Raw genomic sequence first — 21980 nt, 5'->3', positions numbered from 1 at the left:
ATCACTAACAAAATGCTAGACATAATTATAGTACTAATGTATTGCTCTTTAACATAATACAAGAATTACATTTTATGGCTTTGAAACTTTTAAGATAGGAAACCCCTGATCATAATATTTTTGTATTTCAAAAGAGAAACGTAAGACATGGAATGGTTTCTATCAATTAGAAGTATATTTTGCCGGTCATTAATGTATAATCACATGCTATATTTATGTATTCATTGCAACAAGTTCACAAGTGAATTCTATTAGGCCAGGTTTAATTGATACATATGCTGTTTTTAATATACTAGCATATCATTAAAATATTTTTGTAATTCAAATTCTTGTAAGTTTGACTCATCTTTATCGGTGAAATCAGACTTGATAGCTGGAGAGTAACTAAATGTCTTTGGTTTTGCTCATGCTTGTTTGGAAGAATAGTTGTAGGGTCCATGGGGTGGTACACAGATATTTATATCAAGTAATTGATGCAACTGGGCCTTTTTGTTCCCATTGGCTTTCAGGACCGCTTTGAAAAGTGCATTAAAGAAAATTGCTGAGACATTTTCTTCTGGTGTTAGTAAAGAATCAAAAAGTAATTTGTATGTCACATCTCTCCTTCTGTAGTCTTGGAGAACAAAGTCTACAAAAGAAAATAGATGGCCAGAACAGTTATTCTTGTAGGGCTTCGGCTGTCATAAAATGTTGTATTTCCTGGAAATAGTATAGGAGCACATTTGACATTTAACTGCCTCACTCTGTTTGGAGTTGAAGGTTCTTTACTCTATGGTACAGATAGGTTTTGATATTTATTTAGCAGCTGGCTAGGAACGGGGGGCCCTACAGTATTACATTGAAGATAATGATGTTCACACTTTACATCGGACAGAAACACTTACATTATACCTAGTAATACTATTTATGAAGACAGAAATGTATATAATACACACCCAGTGATTGAAATGAAAAGTGACAGACAGCACAGTTAACTCTCAGCTGCTCCATCAATTCTTGTAATAAAATAAATGTGGGTTTAAAAAGTAATGTTCCTTGTGCTTGGCCTATTGGAATGAATTGAATCTATAATTCCCAAGATAAAACATAATTAAGGATTTAATTTTAATTTTATTTATTAACTAGTCTCATTGCTTTGTGACTACACCAGAATCCTACGTGCAGGGGCATACTACAGGTTGAAATAAGTATTAGGTGGTTCTTTGTGGGTTGTTGCCCCATGGCTATCTCTGTAGAAATGTAAAAGTTGACTTAAAGACCACCAGAGTAACATGATAAAAATATTTCTAAACTTCAGGGATGACTGTTGATGTAGCTCACCAGTATTGCTATCGGAAGTGCTTTATTATTATATCTTTGAGTGAGAAGTTATAGTCCCATGAATGTCTTAGAGGATTGGTCGTAAGGTTTTCTGCTTCTTAAATTTGGGAGAGTTTTGAAACATCTACTCTCGTCTTATCTTTATTAAGTACATATTTCTGCAGCTTTGACATGAGTCCTTTCTTTTTAGAACCATTACTTGATTTGAAGATTCTGACTTATATCTAACCCCAGCTTTACTTTGTTGAAGAGCTCTGAGAGACACTTTTTTTCTGATGAATTGTAGACAATGATTGACCCTTAGGAATGCAAGTTGTTCCTGATCTGTTCTCTCTTCTGTAGTAATATAATTTTAAGCCAGGTACATGGCCATTCAGAGTCAGGACCACCTTTCTTAGCTTCTCTTGCTGCTAGGAATTCCGCTAGTTCTAGCCAGTGGGGTGTAAATAGAATATTTGTGTGTGTCAGTTTCCTTAAGAGAAAGAGAGAGAGAGAGAGAGAGAGAGAGAGAGAGAGAGAGAGAGTGTTAGGGAGGGGGAATACCACTTGCTCTCTTTATTCATTCCTTGTTCATGTCTTGCTGCCTGGAAAACAGTTGCCAGTATTTTGGACAATGGGGTAGAGGCTCCCAAGGCAGAACAAGATAGAAGGAACCTGTCTTTGATATTTAATGACGCAATGGTGTACCAAGACAGCCCTTCATCCCTAACTGGACTTTTGCGTGAGAGGGCAGTAAGCTTCTGTTTTGTGTAACCAATGGCTGTTTTGGGATTCAGTCAAAGGCGATGGACCCAATCCCAGTGATTCTCATAGACTTGCATACTAGTCAGGACTTCTAGATACATGGGTGAACACCACCACCCATGTGAAAGGATCCTGAGTGGCCCCCAGAACTGGAGGAGACCCAAAGGTGTCTACAACCAGAGACGTGACCCTACCAGGACTCTTTCTCTCCATATCTTGGTTTTAATTCTCTTTTCCTGTACGTTTCATTTTATGTTACTCCAGACTGGCTTTCTTCAGTGACAGGAGATGGTCACCTGTTGTCCCAGACTAACTCCTTCAATAGCTTCAGACCTCAGATAGGAAGCAGCTGTGTTTCATCTTCTGTTTGGAAAACATTAGGGAGCGACTCTGACTTGATTTGGGTCTCGTGCCCACCCCTCTCTCTGCCACCAGTTGAACTTGGATTACATGCCCTTCATTGTGATCTACTTTGTGGAGGGTGAGGAGATTGGGTGAAGGGGGAGTGCAAAGATTGGCAGAATCTACTAGAACCACTTGTACTAAGTTAAGTGGGTGCTATTTAGATAAAACAGGCCTATTTCAGTTGCTAAGTCATTCAAAAATGATTTAAGATAAAAATCATATTCTTCCTTGAAATCTGTCTATGTATGAAAGAAACAAGGGCTGCTAGTTTGCCTTGAATTGGGTTTCTGAGTTTGAACTTGTGAATTTTTGCAAGACACCACTCAGGTAGATCCCTTGTTTGGAAATTTTAATGAAAATGAATTCTAGCCACATTATCACACCTACAAGCTAATTATTAGTGGCTATTAACCAGATTTCCTTAATTTCTTTCATCTTTAGTCATGTTGATTGTAATATCAGCATTGAAGCATTGCTGCAACCATTCATTCTTTTAGTATAGATATGAGGAAGCATTTTGGGTGTTAGAAAATTAAGGCTATTATATCATGAATAATATTTCGTGCTACGCATTCCATTTAAAATTCTAAAGAGAGAGTTTCCTTCAAGTAATTAACATGTGGCAGTTAAATGTTTGATAAGTAAAGTTGATAAGTAAAAATACTTCTGGGGGGCTTTGATATACTGAGTTACCAAAGTTTACTTGAAGTCTTAATAAATCATGAAAGATCAAATAATTGAAAGGTAAAGGTGTCATGTGATTGACTTCTGTTGAAGGGAAGAGTAGATCTCTGTCCACAGAGCAAGTCCAGGGTGAGTAGGGCCTGGTCTGTGCTGGGCAAAGGCTAGTCATGGCATTTCTCTCTTCCATATAGCTTTCAAACAACATGGTGACACTTCAGAGACTTCAAAGGTAGGGGGTTATTGCTTTAGACGTACTATATTTATTAATCTGGTTTCCAGATGTCTGCAAGGTGCATAGGAGGAATATATATATATATTTTTTTTTTTCTCCAGGACTCTGAAAGGCTAAAGTTTTTCCTTCTTTTCTGCAATTAAAGATGACAGGAAAATGGGTTGAGTCACATAAATCACTATATGTTTTCCCATGGTGTCATTTAGCCAGACCACACAAGAGAAGGGGAGGAGGAGCGTCCTTGAGGCTTAATGAGCAAAGAGGAATAGCTTTAGCAGCCAGTATAAGCTCTGAAAAAAAGTCCTTTCTGGCCAGGAACAAATTACTTTTCTAGGTAAAGTTCCTCAGAATTGCAAACAGGAGGAAGGAAGGAGGGCCACAAAGGACAGTCTTGGCGCAAGTTTTCATTGTACGTGTTAGTTTTTTATTTCCCTTGGAGTGACTGTCAGACACACTCCATTATGACTTCCGTAGTTTGCAGTAGTTTACTGCTGTTGTGAGGGTTCCACATAGTGCAGTTTAGAGCTGCAGCGTGGGTAGTCACCATGTGGAGACAGAGCTTTTCCTTCACCCTGGAAAGGGCAAGCCCACGTCAGAGATTAGGCATCTGGTGACTTGGTGTTGCCTTTCCTTCCAGCCTAATTTTGGAGGAAGGTGAACGCATGTTTTCCTTTTTATCCTGCTTTTCCTGAAAGCAGACAGTTAGTACTTTCCTTCTTGGAAGAAGAGAGACGCACACACATGCAGTGGTTAATGATAATGTGGACGTCTCTGAACAAAAGTTCAAGAATGTTGTATTATTTTCATGTGCAAAGCGAAAACTCTGTTGTGTGTAAGTATCTGAAGTTATACAGAAGGCCAAGACAAAAATAGGTTTCTGAGAAACCCATGGTGTTTTTTGCTTCCTGATACTATTACAGCTTTATCTATTGATCTCAGCCAGAACTTGTCGCGTCCAGGTCCCCCTGGGCTTAGCCTTTGCTCCCTTGCCTCCTTTCCCAAGGCCCATTCCGTTTCACAACTAAGCCTTGCTCAAAAAGGTCTCTCCTCATAAGTTATGACATTTCATAAGTAACAACTACTTATTAAGTGTCCGGTTTTAGCATTTTGTTTAGAGGACTTTATACTTTCATGTGTCACAATAAAAGAGCAAGACACTTTCTCATTATGTTTATTATGTCCTGTTTGAAAATATCTAACCGACTAAATATCATCAAGTGCTGACTTTGATATACTTTAATTTTTTTCAGTCGAACTTAATTTTATTACTTTAATTTTATTGCTAAACTTGTCTAATAAGTGAAAATTCCAGTTAATTTACTTGTCAGTGGTTAAGTATATAAATCTAAAATGGGAGCAGTAGTAATAATATTTTATAAACAGCAGCATTTTTTAGTGTTACAAAAAGCCTTTTCATTTTTTCTTTTCTTTTTCTTTTTTTGGCTCAGGTAAACTAGTTCATGTGGGAAAGCTCCCTCTAGTGTTTCTTGGAGTAAATGCAAATGGTATTGAACTACAATACTTTTTTGTGTGAAGACTTTTTTTTGTCTGTTCAGAGCACTGTAGGGTTGATGACACAGTGAGAGGAAGGCACAGAGATTTACCATATAGCCCTGCCCTTGCACATACATAGCTTCCCCCATAGTCGTCAGAATGACTAACAAGAATTGTGCACTTGTTACCAAGGGTGAACCTTCATTGGCAGTATGATCACTAAAAGTAAATAGTTTACCTCAGGGTTCACTCGTGGTGTTGTACAGCTTTGGGTTTGGACAAACGTATGATGACATACATCCATCATTACAATATTATACAGAGTATTGTCACTGCTCCAAATTTTTCTGTGTTCTGCCTAGTCATTCCTCTTGCTTCTCCCACTCCTTTTCATTGTCTCCAGTTTTGCCTTTTCCAGAGTGTCATATAGTTGGAATCATATAGTATAGTGCCTTTTCAGATGGATTTTTTTTTTACTTATTAACATACATTTAAGATTCCCCCATATCTTTTCATGGCTTGATAGTTCATTTCTTATTGGTGCTAAATAATGTTCCACAGTTTATCCATTTATGTACTGAAGGACATCTTGGTTGCTTCCAATTTTTGGCAGTTTGAATAAAGCTGCTATAAACATCGGTGTGCAGGTTTTTGTGTGACTATAACTCTTCAATTCCTTTGAATAAATACAAAGGAGCATGAGCTGCTGTATCGTATGGGAAAAGTATGTTTAGATTTGTAACCATCTTTCTGTCAAACTACCTATCTTTCAAAGTGGCTGTGCCATTTAGCTTTCTCACCAGAAGTGTATGAAAGTTTCTCTTGCTCCACATCTTCACCAGGATTTGATGTTGGCAGTGTTCTAGATTTTGGCCATTCTAATAGGTATGCAGTGGCATCACATTGTTGTTTTAACTTGCATTTCCCTGATGACATGTGATGTGGAGCATCTTTTCATATGCTTATTAGTCATCTGTATGTCTTCTTTGCTGAGGTATCTGTTGAGGTATGTGGCTTCTTTTTTAAATCGGGTTGTTTGTTTTCTTTTTGTTGAGTTTTAAGAGTTTTCCGTGTACTTTGGATAACAGACCTTTAGCGGAAATGTCTTTGGCAAATATTTTCTCTCATATATTATCTTATAATTCTCTTGAAATTGTCTTTTGCAGAGCAGAAATTTTAAATTTTAACGAAGTCTAGCTTATCAGTTATTGCATGGATCGTGTCTTTGGTAGTGGTGTATCTAAAAAGGTATCACCAACCTGGAGGTCATTTAGGTTTTCTCCTGTTATTTTCTAGGAGTTCTATAGTTCTGAAATTTCCATATAGGTATATAATCCATTTTGAGTTAGTTTATATAAAGGGGGTAAGGTCTGTATCTAGTTTCATTTTTTTTTTTTTTGAATGTGGATGTCCAGTTGTTCCAGCACCATTTGTAGAAGAGACTATCTTTACTCCATTGTATTGTTTTTACTACTTTGTCAGAGATCAGCTGACTTTATTTAGGTGGGTCTACTTTTGGACTGTCTATCCCGTTACATTGATCTATTTGTGTATGCTTTCACCAATATCACGCGGTCTTGATTACTGTAGCTTTGCAGTAAGTCTTGAAGTCAGGTAGCATCAGTCCTCCAGCTTTGTTATTCTCCTTTAATGTTGTGTTGGCTATTCTGGGTCTTTTGCCTCTCTATATAAATTTTCAAATCACTCTGTCAATATCCATAAAATAACATGCTGGGGATTTTGATTGGAATTGCATTGGCTCTATAGGTCAAGTTGGGAAGAACTGACATCTGGACAATATTGAATCTTCTTAACCGTGAACATGGACTATCTCTCCATTTATTTAGTTTTTCTTTGATTATATGCAACTGAGTTTTGTAGTTTTTCTCATATAGATCTTGTACAGATTTTGTTAGATTTATACCTAAGTATTTCATTTTGGGGGGTGTTAATGTAAATAATATTGTGTTTTTAATGTCAAATTACACTTGTTCACTGCTGGCATAGAGGAAAGCAATTGGCTTTTGTATGTTAATCCTGCAACCTTGCTATAATTGCTTATTAGTTCTAGGTTGTTTTTGTTGTTAATTCATCCAGATTTTTTACGCAGGCAATTATGCCATCTGAAAATAAAGACAGTTTTATTCCTTCCTTCCCCATTTTTATTCCTTTTGTTTTACTTTCTTGCTCTATTGCATTATCAAGGACTTCCAATGTGATGTTGAAAAGGAGTGGAGAGAGGGGGACATCCTTGCCTTGTATCTGATTTTAACTGGAAAACTTTGAATTTCTTACCATTAAGTATGACGTTAACTAGGTTTTTTTGTAGCTAGTTTTGGTCAAGTTGAGGAAGTTTCTCTGTGGTTCTAGTTTTCTGAGAGGTTTTGTAATGAATGGAGATTGGATTTTGTCAAATGCTTTTTCTGCATCTATTGTTATGATCGTGTGACTTTGCTGTTTTAGTCTGTTGATGTGATGGATTACATTAATTGATTTTCAAATGCTGATCCAGCCTTGCATACCTGGGATGAATCCCACCTAGTCTTGGTGTATAATTTTTCTAATGCTTTTTTGTGTTCGATTTGCTAATATTTTGTTTAGGATTTTTACACCTAAATTTATGAGAGGTATTGGTCTATAGTTTTTCTTTTCTTGTAATATCTTTGTCTGGTTTTGGTATTAGGTTAATATTGGCTTCATAAAATGAGTTAGGAAGTATTTTCTCAGCTTCTTTCCTCTGAAAGAGATTGTAGAAAATTTGTATAATTTCTTCCTTAAAAGTTTTATAGAATTGACCATTGAACCCAGCTGGGCATAGTAATCATTGTAATCAAGTAATCATTGATTCAATTTCTTTAATAGATGTAGGACTACACAGATCATCTGTTTCTTCTTGTGTGAGTTTTGGCAGATTGTGTCATTCAAGGAATTGATCTATTGCATTTAGGATATCAAATTTCTGGGCATAGAGTGTTCATAATATTCTTTTATTGTGCTTTTAATTTCCATGGAATCTGTAGCGATGTTCCTTTTTTCATTTCTAATATTAGTAATGTGTCTCCTCTTTCTTTTCCTTAATTAGTATGGCTAGAGAGTTATTGATTGTGAATTGTACTCTTTAAAAAATGTGAGCATGAAACAAATAAGAGGACCAATTTGATGACTAGAAAGCATCTAGAAGAAACAGGTAGTGGGTTGATCTCACATTGAAAGTACTTTGTAGTTGAGTAAAGAGCTATGCTGCATTTGAAATTGTGGGTCTCATGAACATAAAATGCACATTTCCCTATGAAAGTGTTGTAGGGGGTCACATTTTGACATCATTGGAGCATAGAAAGGGTAGTCCGAGGGTTCGAAAGATCACTTCATTTCACAATTTTACCTATAGTCAGTGAAATGTTCAATGTTCAGTACTGTGTTTGATTTTCTTCTCTATCAGCTGATGATCATGTTTTCTATTTTATTGAGGAAATTTAAATAGTCAGAGGAGAAATTCTCCAAACTCCCACCACCATATGTTGCTGCATCTGTGCTTTTATATTCTGCCTTTCCCTTTGAAATGAATTGTGCTTGCCTGTGGGTCAGTTCAAACTTTCATTGTTCCCTAGATTCTGTCTCCTCTTGTCTACTTAAGGACATTGTCAGCAATTCTACCTTCTTTCTCTAGATCACCAATGACCCCATTTACTACTAGATATTCTCTTTTGGAAGCTGGCATTTTTTCCACCTATGAGAGAACTCTCTTTTGACTCACTTGTACCTCCAACTACTGCCCTAATAGATTGTCTGTGCCTATTGTTTTGGGTTTTGTTCCTGAAGTTTTCATTGGAACCTACTCCATAAGACTTATGCTGTAAGCCCCACCAAAACTTTTCTTGTCAAAGACACATATGATCTCATATTGATTACTCCCTTCTTCTTGGAAACCTTTCTTACTTGTCTTCAGGATACCATTGTCACCTGGTTTTACGCCTGGCTCTTGCTGTATTTTCCTTTGCTTGTATCTCTCCACTTCCCAAACTATAAGCATTGTGTGCCTCAGGGGTTGCTTCTTGGAGATATTGCGTGCGCGCTCTCTCTCTCTCTCTCTCTCTCTCTCTCTCTCTCTCTCATTTGCATTCCTGCTCTCTTTGTCAACTATACTCACTCTCTTGATGAACATATCTTATCTCACGGCTTTATATAACATCTATATGTTAATACCTTCCACTTTTTTCTTCCTCAGTTCTATTCTGTCTCCTGAGCTCTAGACACATATATTCAACTGCCTACTGACACTCTCCTTGGATGTCTCTAAGCTTCTCAAAATTAACATGTCCAAAACTAAGCTCCTGCTCTCTTTAAGCCACCCACCTCCCTCAACCTGTTTCACTGAAGCTCCTTTTTTCTAGTGCGTCTAGCCAAAACCTTTAAAGTTGATCCATTCTGCTTCTCCTTCTCTTATATGCCACAATAGATCCCTCAACAAATCATCTTGACTGTGCCTTTAAAATTATATCCAGAAGCCTGAAGATTCTTTCCATTTCCCTTGTTGTTGCTCCTGTGTGAACCACTGTTGGTTCACCCTGGGTGGGTACAGTAGGCTCCTGACCCATCACTCTTACGTCTATTCTCCACACAGCAGCCAAAGGGATCCTTTAAACACATAACTCAGCAGCCTTTCCATCTCACTAAGAGTGAAAGCCAAAATCCTTTCGAGGCTCTGCATGATTTTGATGCCCCCTGTTCCCCACAATGCCTCTTCCATAAACTGCTCACTCACTCATATCCAGCTACACTGGCTCCTTGAAGTTCCCTGAACAAAGCTGGCAAATTTTTGCTTCAAGGCCTTGGTACTTGATGTTCTATCTGCCTGGGGAATGTTCCTTCCCCAGGTATGTGTATTAGCTCACTTCCTTGTTGACCTCAGAATTTTATTTAAATATTTTATAGTGAGTCCTTTCTCTAAAATTGGAACTATTCTGCCACTCTCTCCAAATTTTCTGTTCCCTTCCCCTGTATTATTTTTTTCCATGGCATTTTTCACTATCTAAAATCCTTTGTATTTTATTTATTTATTATATATCCCCTGCTACAATTTAAATTTCATGAAAGCAATGTTTTCTTACTTAGCAGCATGTTTTTACTTCTTCCATTTCCTTACACAATGCAAATCTAACTTACATTTTTGATATAATTACACATTACCTAATACTTCCAGTGTCCCTGCACTGCGTCAGGCGCATTTGCACATTTAATTTAAATTTCCCAGTTTATCTCTGAAATAAACATGGTAGTTCCCGTTTTGCAGAAGAAAAACCAGAGGCTGAGAAGGCTATGGTGTCTTTTCCACAGACAATAATAGGTATTAAAAATTGGGCTTTAAACTTAAGACCACTAACTGCATGTTATGTACTTTTCTAATATGCCATGCTGTGGACTAATCCACTTTTAAAATAATGATTTTGCTTTTGAAAGGGAATTTGAAAAGGAGTGTCCTTGCCTGTCTGCCACCATCTGACTCCTTTTCACCACCCCATCTTCTGTCTTGTTATTCTCATCTTTTCCTCGAGCACTAAACTCAGTTTCAATACTACTGAGGACATTCCATTCTCTTAATCCAGTTGCAAGATTTCCTGGATTTCTTCTGAGTTACCCTCGTATATTTTATATCTGATCACTTTTGCAAATTTGGAATGGTCATAAAGGCACAAGTCATATTTACCAGAGAGGAAATTCTACGATATGATAAGCCAAAGGGAGGGGAGAACTTAGCTCAAAAATTTAAGGAATTTCTCTTTCGGATGCTTAAGCTAACTCAGAAGCCACCAAGAAAGCAGCAGTTAGAGAGGAGTTGAGCCAAAAAGGAGTTTAGAGCAAAGTGACTGGGAATATCTAAGAACTAAAGCCTGCTCTGAGAGGAAACTGTTTTGGCTCAATCCCAAGATTCAAAAGCCAAGTAACTTGTATGACTGTGGTGTAAGCTGCAGAGACATCCTGCTTTCTTTGGCCCCTGCTAGTCTTGTTTCTTATAATCTCCTTATTTTCTTCTTTATTTAGTTCTTTACTTTTGATGTGAACAGTTTGTTTCCACATCTGTAAAACAAGATAGTGATGACCAAATAATTCCAAGGGCACCTTTAGTTTTAAAATTTCTGTAATTTTAAAATCACTATATTATTCTAGTCGATTTTTAATCTACATCTAGTGAAAATTAGACCTCTTTTAAATCTTCATAATAATTATGCAAAATATGACTTAAAATAATAATTTATATTTTTAGCTAAATACAAAGAATCGCTAAGTACTTTCGGATAAAAGTGGAAATGGTTTACAAATCAGTTATATTTCTTATTAAGATTGTCAGACAATGTCACCTTAAAAACAACAAAACAGACTAATTCTGAAGTAATGGGCTGGAAAATCCTCATGGGCTCTTAGGTAATGGTTAGTGTTTCCTTAATGTAAGTGAGCTATTTCATGATGTATGTATACGTTCTGATCACTTTCCATTGATTGAAAATGAGATTTAAAAAGCCAAATAGAAATTATAACATTAAATGACCAAATTAGTATTTTTCTCTCAAAACGCTGAGTTGATCTTAATAGTTTCTTAAGTAAAACATAACTAGAAAGGAAATCTACTCTCCTCCTCCTAAATAATAAAGAATGCATTATTTCCAAAGCAAATATTTCTTTTCCATACTATCTTTACTTGATTGAGACTAGTTTAAATTGTTAGTTCTTCTCATTAGGCAGTTTTTTTTCCAGTTTACTGGAAATGATTTCTAGTGTTTTCCTCAAAAATGTTTTACTCTTTTTCCTTCCTTTTTATATTTACTTAAATTTTGCTGTGCTTACTATAATTATTATGAAGATTAATAAGGAATCAAGCAGTGAAGCTCATATCAGTGATAAAACGAATTACCCAGTTTCTTTTTGCTTTAAGTATGTTTTAAGAAGCTTATTCCCATATTCATATTTGTATCCAATTTTAAATGTTTGCTGAGGTTTTTCTGTTTATCAATGAACTATATGAGGGAAAAAACATTGTACTGTAGATGGATCTTCTCTTACCTTCATTATTAATGAGTACCACACACTTGCGATTATTTAAACAGCATAAGGAAAACAATGGCTGTCAAATTTAAAATGTTTTCTTTTTTTCAAAGAAAAGTAAAGCCTCTGCTCTTTAGTACTAAACAATCAGTGTGTTTCCTGATTGCAGAGTCAGGAAATACTTTACTTTTGAAGCAAGAACGGTTATTCCTGGACAGTTTTATAACTGGCTGCACAGTGATAACGTGGAGTTTAACAAATACAATGATATCACTGCTGACTTATTTAAAAAGAAAGAGAACTTCTTAAGTGCGGCAGAAGACTAATACTGAGGATTAATCAATTTGGTATACTCAGTGCTCTTGGAGAAAAACTTTCAACTGGATTCCTGACCAAAGGTACCTTTCCTTGTGCTTTTAAAGATCTAGATTTTTACCCTGTGTTTGCTTAGATCTTGAAACATTATTGTGTTGTAGTTGTACAATTTGTTTTCTTTTGAAGTCAGGCAAAATATAATTTTGATGTACACCCTGAATTTCTTGGAGTGTGATAATTAATTATGATAATAGATGAGAATCAACAGCATGACAGGCATGACAGGCATCTAATTTTTCTCTAGATTGAGGACTTGTTTTAATGTCTGAATTTTGATGCTTGAATCTAAATTATTTTAATAAGATTACTGAAGTGCAACGACAAAATACTAGCTAAAGGTGGCACTGTGCTTTTTGAAAATAAGAAGCATTTGAAAAACAGTCTCATTCATTTCATCATTTGTTGAATTGATTATTATATATTAATAGAAATGAATAATTTCAATGACTTAGAATATTTTTTGGCTTAAATAGAGATGATTTTCCATCTCCTTTTAATGTACATTATCTTGCTCCTGTATTGACATTGTTGCAAAAATAAACCCACAGAAATTTGGATCTAGGTGAGACCTTATTGACCACTATCTATCTAGTTTCCCCCGCCCCCTTTACTGGTGTGGAAACTCTGGGAGGCAGGATAGCAAAAAAAATATTGTAAAGCTGGGGATAGACGCTCTAGTGTGGTAGAGTATTTTTGTTTTGTTTTGTTTTATGGTAAATATTATGCACTGCCACAGAATAAAAACCTCTCTTTGATTTGGCATTAAATCCTCATCAGGCTTTGTGGGATGTAGGCCGATTCTGAGCAATGGCGTTTTTCACAGCCAGAGTTTAAAAATTAGTGTACGTTGCTGGAGTGTATAGCTTGAGGTGCTCTTTAGCATCTGGAGACATTTCTGATACACACATTCAGTTCCTACTTGGGGTGAGCTCTGAGCAGAGTGGAAAGCCATGACTCTCCATTTTGGGGGCTAGCAGATCTCTTGAATTATCTACAGGAATTTGCTAAACCTATCTCACTCCTGCAGAGCTTTTATAGGGTTCTAGGTAGTTTATTCACTACTATTTATGTGCCTGTTTGCTGACAATAGTTACCCAATTTCTTTTGAGCACAGAACACCTTCCCGCTGGGCATATGAAAGCTCTAGTAAGATACAAAATCATCACAACTCATTGTTTCACTCAAGAGTTTGCAGTGTAATAGAGAAAAAAAGAGATGTTAAAACATTCAATACGTACAGGAAATCAAATTAATTAAAAATTATAAATATACATATGAATATATGTCAGTTAATACTGCCCTCTAGGAGAATACTGTTTTCTCAAAATATGTTTAAGTGCAAGTACTAGATATTTTATTTCTCTTGTGCTGCTTCTGATTGATGCCTTAAATATATGCTTCGGTAGAAGGTTTTCACGGCCCTCTGAGGACTCATTTTCCCACTATGGATATTTTACTGTCCTTGCTTTCTCAGTGTGTCCCTTGTGGTGTGGGCTCTACTTGTGTTGACAGGTGCTGTGTAATGTTGATTTTTATATGTGTCTTCCACGTAGTAATAAGCAAACACAGAGCAGAATGTTGTTAGGTCAGTCTCACAGTCAGTCTCTCTGCAGCCCATTGAAACGTGTGGTTAGTCATGACCTGAGAAAAGGTTTTATAGGCAATTTGAATTTGTGCTTTATGGTGTAGTTAACAACTCCACTTATTGGAAAGTAAATTACTGGGTTCAGTCCAGGTGAGGAGCTTTGCTTGTATAAGATGGTCATTAACTGATTTACATTTAGGTTTTGAGCCTTTACCTGTGGTTGCAAAGAAGTGTCCTGTGAGACTAGAGAGATTCAGCCACTAATCAGTTCTTCGCAGAAGAGCTGTCAATATAATGGTAAAGTACAAACATGTAATACAGAGTAATTGACACAACTGAGGTTGAATTGACTTGATTTGCAGTCTCAATGGTGGACTATGTATAAGTCGAATACCACACCAAAATAATTTAAATATTTGTAACAAGATAAAAACTCTGCCGGTTCAAAAAAATGCTACAGATAATATTTCTGATTCTTCACTTTTATAGAGACATGTTTGAAAATTCAGGAGCTCTTGGGTTGCAAACTCAGATGAAGTATTAAACTATGGTTTTTGAGGAAGAAGGGATCATTCTATCTTACGGCTTTGCCCAACTCACTAGAATCATCTTGCCTTTCGTGGGGTTTAATGTAAGCGAGCTCAATTTCCATAGCTTTGGACCTTGTCAGGTACTAAAGTAAAAAGAAAATGTCAGAGAGCTAAGGTTGCTGGTCATGCGTTAGTACGAAACACTTGACTTTTCCCCTGAGACATGCAAAGTATTCAGGGTGAGTCAATGAAACTATAGTGTTTGGACTTTATTCTTTCATAGGAAATACTCATACCAGCCAGCTGAAGTTGTTGTGATTTTTAAACTGTGAATTCTCTGGCAATATATATCCAAAATAATTATATGAAAGAGAAGAAATTCTGGATTTAGAATTGGTGCTAGCAGATTTGAAGATAGACCATAGATGTCTGAATGTGAAGCAACCCTGAGTGTAAAATGATCTCCTCTTTCTCCAACAATAAAAATTACCAAAACAGGTGTTTTTTTGTTTTTGTTTTGGTTGGTACACATATTGAGGATCTAACGTGTATCAAAAATTATTCTAGGCTCTGGGGATACAACAAGGAAAAAATGAAAAACGAAAAAAAAAGAAAAGAAATCACCACCCTCCTGGAGCTTACATTCTAGCAAATAAATTATACAGAATGTTAAAGGTGGTGCTATGTAGAGTAATAAAGTAGGGGGAAAATCCAGGGGAATACTGGCTGTGGCAGACTGAGAGAGAGAGAGAGAGGGAGAGAAGGAATGGAGGATGGGTACGACCTTACAAGGAACTTTAGAGCATGGATTTAAATGAGGTGAGGGAGTGAGCTTCCCAATTATCAGTGGAGGAACATGGAGTTCAGAGAACTTGAGGGAGGAGTGTGCCTGGCATGTTTAAGGAATAGCTAGGAGACTGATATGGCTAGAGCAGAGTGAGAGAGAGGGAGTGTAAGTAGGAGTAAGGTCAGAGGAAATGAGGTGAGGCTGGAAAGATGAAAATCCAGGTTGACCCTCTAAAGGTCATATGAAGGATGTATAGCCACAATGCATATTTAAGCTAGATATATGTCATATGCAGATGACAAGGGCTCTGTAGGACATTGTAAAGGTCATGTCGTTTACTCTTAATGAAATGGGGAGCTTGGAGGATTTGCAGGTGAGTAACATGACTAAAATTTAAAAAGAATCCTTTTGACTTTTGAGAACAGATGGAAGGGGCAAGGGACACCAGTGAACGGTTATTTCAGTAAAACCAGGAAACAGATGATGAGTTGAATATACCATGGAGTTGAATATCTCCATTGTATGAATATACCATATTTTGTTTATCCATTCACTTTTCCCCTTCAGTTTTGTTGAGATGTAATTGACATATAACGTTGTATTAGTTTAAGGTGTACAACATAATGATTTGATACATGGATATATTGTGAAATGATTAGCACAATAAGTTTAGTTAGCATCACTCATCTCACATAGTTACAATTTTTTTTCTTATGATGAGAACTTTTAAGATCGACTCTCTTAGCAACTTTGAAATATATAGTATTATTAATTATAATTGTCATGCTGTACATGACATCCTCAAAACTTATTTATCTTATAACTGGAAGTTTGTGCCTTGACCAGCTTCACACATTTTCCCCACCCCCACATCCTTGCCTCTGGCAATCACCGATTTGTTCTCTGTTTCTATGAGTCTGTTTTTATTTATTTATTTATTTAGTTAACTTATTTATTTTACATTCCACATAAAAGTGAAATCATGTACTATTTGTCTTTTTGTCTGACTTCACTTAGCAAAATGCCCTCAAGGTCCATCCTGCAATGTTGTCACAAATTGCAAGATTTCCTTCTTTTTTATGGCTAAATTCTATTCGTGTGTGTGTGTGTGTGTGTGTGTGTGTGTGTTTCACCTTTTCTTTATCCATTCATTTCCTGCCCGACACTTAAGTTTTTTCCATGCCTTGGCTATTATGAACAATGCTGCAGTAAACATGGGAGTAGAGGTATATTTTAAAGATTGGGATTTTGTTTCCTTTCGATATATACCCAGAATTGGGATTGCTGGATCATATGGCAGTTTTAGTTTTAATATTTTGAGGAACGTCCACACTATTTTCCATAGTGGAATGTACTCATTTACATTCCCACGAACAGTACACAGGGTTCCCTTTTCTCCACATCCTCACCAGCACTTGTGATCTCTTGTCTTTTTGATGGTATCATTCTAGCAGGTGTGAGGTAATGTCTCATTGTGGTTTCTATTTGCATTCCCCTGATGATTTGTGAGCATTCACATGATGAACATTTGGGTTGTTTCCAGTTTGGGGGCATCATGACTAAGGCTTCTATGAATATGTGTGTATAAACCTTTGTGTGGACATATGTTTTCAGGGCTTTTAGCCAAATCTCTGTATGTGGAATGACTGGGTGGGAGATAAGTCTATGTTTAATTCCTAAGAAACTGCCAAACAGTTTTCTAAAGTGGTTGTGCCATTGTACATTTCTGCATACCATGTATGAGAGTTTCGATGTCTCCACATCTCAGCGGGCGTTTGGTCTTTTTGATGTTAGCCATTCTAATAGGTGTGTAATGTACCCTTCTTTTCCAGGTTCCTGATGTTATCAGTAGCATAAGGCAGTTGTCTAAAGCTGCCATGAAAGAGGATGCCAAACCCAGCAAAGATGGTGAGGATGCCTTTTACAACTCTCAGAAGTTCGAAGTCCTGTACTGTGGAAAGGTGACCGTGACCCACAAGAAGGCCCCATCCAGCCTCATCGATGACTGCATTGAAAAGTTCAGCCTCCACGAGCAGCAGCGCCTGAGGACCCAGGGCGAGACGCGCGACCCCGATGCCCGCAGTGACCCGGTGGTCTTTGAGGTCGAGGGACCCAGTTCACCCTCAGACATTCTTTTGGAGGAAGAGGATGGCGTCACTGACACCCACCCTGTCTTCCCAGCCGTGGCCAGCCAGCCTGGGCTGTCCAGCTCTCGATGTTCCTTCCCTGAGCGGATTTTGGAAGATTCTGGCTTTGATGAACAGCAGGAGTTCCGGTCTCGGTGCAGCAGCGTCACAGGAGTCCTGCAAAGGAAAGTTCATGAAAACAGCCAAAAACCACAGCCGCGAAGGAGACACGCCAGCGCGCCCAGTCACGTACAGCCCTCGGACTCGGAGAAGAACAGAACCATGCTGTTTCAGGTGCTGCCCTGGCAGGGGGCTCTCGGGCCTGTCCCTGTCCATTGCTAGACAGAAGCAGCCGGGTGTCCGGCTCCTCCCACTTCCTCATTCTGCAATAACCCCACTTTTATTTCTTCCTCTCTGGGAAGCAGATAAGGCAGATGGAGAAAGAGCAAAGGAAAGGACGAAAGGGCTGACAGGTAGACATGGAATGTGGATTGTAAGAAATGAAGGAGCAGGACAGGGAGCGATGGAGAAAAAAGCAGTTAAAATAAAGGAGCGTCCTGGAAAGCTGGTGGAAGGAGTGAGAATAGAAGATTACTTTTAGTATCACCAGCAGTAATGCCTTACGTGGATTCTTAAATAAATATTGCTTTTAAAAAAAATAACTGCAGAAAGCCAATTTTATAGAAGATTTAAAGATATGGATCTAGAAAGTGTGATTAGGCATGGAGAAGAGAGAAAGTTTTTTAGAGATTAAAAAAAGAAAAGTCCAGAGGCACATAAGTGTATTTTCAGATGAGAATACATCCAAAAGAGAATGTTAAAGAAACATCATAGAGCTGATAATTTATTGGATCAGTGATTACAGTAATTTGGTGCAGGATGTGTTATAGATGTAAAAGATATATCTTAACTCTAAAAAGAGCAAAGTTTTTGAAGTTGTACAGAGTATAGAAAATGTCATGTTCCACTTAATAGAGCTTAATTTGTAACAAAGCTCTGTAGAGAGGTTCTCTAATCCTCAACTTGTAAGACTTGAATTTTCTTTAAAAAAATGCGAGGCTGTCCTTTTATCCTGATGTAAAGAAACCAATAGAAGGAAACCCACAGCATACCTTGGTAAACAGCCCCTGTGTATAATATTTGCAGAAGTTTGCAAGTTCTTTAGTTTTGTTTTGTCCTGTTTTGTTTTTGATAAGTCTACTTATGTAATTAAACTATGCATAGTCTTTTCTTTGGTGATTTGTAAATTATTTCCCCTCTTCTTTGGTCTATCAGATTCATTCTTTTTCTTAGCCACAGTCCTCGCTGTTAATTTTTCTGAATGGTTGCTTATTTTCAAAAATTTTAACTTAACTTCCCAATGGCAAATATCTCTTTTTGTTACCATTTGGGAGAAAGTATGATTATAAATATAATCAAATAATTTGTATTTTCAGAAATCATGAAGTAAGGAAAGTTTGTATGTGTGTGTGTGTGAAAAGACAAGCATTTTTAATCTGGAACAAATGGTTTCTTATCTCTTGTAAATTAGAACCAACTTAATTTTCATGATTTTTAGTAAAAGAAAGAAATGTTATGAGGCAGCTGATATTTAGAGTTGAAATATTGGTTGGATTGGATGATGAAGCACATGTGAATATGTATAACTGGATGTAGCATTTGAGTCTATATTATAGTTGAATATTTAATTGCGAATTAAGATGTTAGGTCCTTGTGAGTTGAAATGAATTGGAATGTTTTCATTTTTAAGGTTGGGCGATTTGAAATTAACCTCATCAGTCCAGACACTAAATCAGTTGTGCTTGAAAAGAATTTTAAAGATATCTCTTCTTGTTCACAGGTATGTATTGGAGTAGATCATAATATTTGAAGAAACCAACAAAAAAAAATCTTGTTTCTGAATTAACCACAAAATAACTGTGATTAATACCCTTCAAATTTTACTGTTTTTTTAATTTTAATTTTTTTAAATGGATTTGTCTTAAACTGAGAGTGTTCATGTGTTTGTGTCTCTGCTAAGAACAAAATCCCGTCCAGGTTTCTCAGTGTCATGATAGTTTGTTCTCATTTCCATCAACCCTTTCTCCGCATAGCATCACTTCAGCAAATTCCTTCCACCGATGGAATTTTTGTGGTAGAGAGTTCTTTTGAAAATACCTTAATAGATGGTATTCCTCAGAATCTTGGGCAACAGAACCTGTGGGTGTTACTGAGTCATGTTTGTTCTTCATACCATAGTAGGTAATAAAAAGGAGAACTAGGACTTTCAGCTGCTAATCACCTAAATGCTAAATTTTGAAAAGAAGGTTTTGGTATATTTTCATTCTTTTGTTTATTTTTAGTTCACAAAGTGTATTTGAAATTATTCAAAATAATTGATATAGCTACATGTGTACAAGGTCATATTAGGCACAAACTAGTGTCCTAAGTACCATAGTAATAATTTAGAATATCTATCCAAAAATTAAAACTACTTAAATACTGGGGATGCCAAAAAAATGTATACAAGTGGACACTTTGGTCAATGTTGCCCAAGTAGTAGTTCTCCATAATCAGAAGTGTCTGGACGTTGATGGCAACCACTTTGAGCACCTCTTGTAATTGCAGAAGTCAAACGCGACTTGTATTCATGTTTTGTTATTGGTATATATTATTACAATTTTTTTTAAAGATTTTATTGGGGAAGGGGAACAGGACTTTATTGGGAAAACAGGACTTTATTGGGGAACAGTGTGTACTTCCAGGACATTTTTTCCAAGTCAAGTTGTTGTCCTTTCAATCTTAGTTGTGGAGGGCGCAGCTCAGCTCCAGGTGCAGTTGCCATTGCTAGTTGCAGGGGGCGCTGCCCATCATCCCTTGCAGGACTCGAGGAATTGAACTGGCAACCTTATGGTTGAGAGCCCACTGGCCCATGTGGGAATCGAACCGGCAGCCTTTGGAGTTAGGAGCACGGAGCTCTAACTGCCTGAGCCACTGGGCCGGCCCCTATTATTACAATTTGAATACAGTTTTTCTTTCTTAAAATGTATATACATTTTTTTGGCACCCTCTGTATATTGTAAACATAGAAAGAATTTTTGAAGATGTTGGAGTAGAGGGGGTATCTAAGTATAAATATGAGACGATTAAAAATGCCAGGATGCCTCTGAGGTGGTCACTGGAATAAGAGAAAGATTAACTTTTTCCTGGTAAGATGACATAGATCTACCTTCAGGGACATGGGTCTTGGAATGAGCTCTTCCTGTATTTTAATGTTGAAAAAGTAAGACTGCCTTTTAATAAAATTTTGGAGTTAGCATTCCCATAGGTACGATATTTAGACATTCTTCCCTTTGAAAATGACAAACTTTTGTACATCTCGTTAATTATTCACTTCGCCTCAATTAATGCTGTTCTAATATTCTGTTTTAATATTTGTTCTATTGTATGAAGTCATCAAATTATGTTGTGAAGATAAAAAAAATTTATACTATAATAACTTAGGAGACACAGCATTCCTTTATGGGAAGAATATATTGCAAATTTCTAAATTCCTATTTAAAGGACAAAAAATTAGGTAGAAAGATTATTCACTTTAACAGGAAAAGTATTTATTGAACATTCTCATAATTACCTGTTTATGGGGGGTTCCTGCAAGCTCATAAGCTCTGTAAGGGCAGGCGTCTTATTCTATGGTGTCTTATTCTGTAGAGTATCAGAATAAGATGTGGTAAGATGGAGCTTAACACTTAGGTGTTCAATAAATGTTGAATGGATACTTCTACATGTAGGGACTTGTGCCAGTTACCAGCTAGAGAGTGGTTGTACAAACCGGGTAGTTCCTACCCCCCAGAGCATGAAGAGTCATCCTGAAATGTTGTGCCTCTCACCCAGCAGTCCCCAAGCTTTTCAGTAAGAAAATTAGCAATGCTCATTGAGCACCTAAAGGAAAAAAGAAAGAGAGAGAGAGAGGGAGACAGAGAGAGCGAGAGAGAGAAGAACCAGCCAAACCAAATATATAAAACTTGCAGTTCAAATCTGATTTTCGCTTTTCCTTTTTATTTAAAGCAGGCTTTCTATTCTGACATTTTGGTCCAGAAAAAGAATTAAACCAAAATGAAGGGAATTTGTGGAAATGCCTTTGACTGGAGTAATGATCAAGTTAACCCTCTGCTCTTCACTGAGTAGCCCTGTTCTTATTACTTATTTCCACAGAATTGAACTGATATAATGTGGCCTCATTGAGAAACAGGTGTGCTTTTAAAACATGCACAACTACAAATGTTTCTTTTTTCAAAATCTGTAGGACTGTGTTGCTGGCAAGCATGGAAAAAGACAGTCGTGTTCTTTACCGGAAATATTACCTCGACTGAAGGCTCACTGAGCTAATGAGGTTCTATGGATTTTTCCCATTTAGTACTAAGCTAGTAAAAGATACATTTTTTTAATTATTAGTTTCAAAGTGATAAACCCAGCAAATCTACTACCTATCTGACACCTATATTCCCTAAGCATCACTTTACATCCCATGACTCTGTGTGTGTGTGTGTGTGTGTGTGTGTGTGTGTGTGTGTATAACTATAGTTAACATTCAATGTTGTTTTATATTAGTTTCAGGTGTACACTGTGGTGGTTAGACATTTACAGAATTTGTGAAGTGATCCCTTGATCAGTGTAGTAC

At 36.9% G+C, this 21980-nt stretch overlaps 1 protein-coding gene across 8 annotated transcripts in view; it reads left to right on the top strand.

Annotated features, from left to right (window-relative positions):
- TBC1D4 (TBC1 domain family member 4) overlaps positions 1–21980 on the top strand; it is a 177212-nt gene that overhangs the window by 88078 nt on the left and 67154 nt on the right. For 7 of the 8 annotated variants that reach the window (XM_033103903.1, XM_033103902.1, XM_033103899.1 and 4 more), the window contains exons 2-3: positions 17027–17614; positions 19071–19160. In XM_033103903.1, the coding sequence (XP_032959794.1) occupies positions 17027–17614; positions 19071–19160 (678 nt within the window). Of the gene's footprint in view, positions 1–12168; positions 12316–17026; positions 17615–19070; positions 19161–21980 lie in introns of those variants that run through there. The other variant, XM_033103905.1, reaches the window with a different exon arrangement.

Source organism: Rhinolophus ferrumequinum, chromosome 4, assembly GCF_004115265.2.
Source record: "Rhinolophus ferrumequinum isolate MPI-CBG mRhiFer1 chromosome 4, mRhiFer1_v1.p, whole genome shotgun sequence".
NCBI lineage: Eukaryota > Metazoa > Chordata > Mammalia > Chiroptera > Rhinolophidae > Rhinolophus > Rhinolophus ferrumequinum.
Note: the sequence above shows the minus strand (reverse complement) of the source record. Positions and strands in the feature narration are given on the sequence as shown.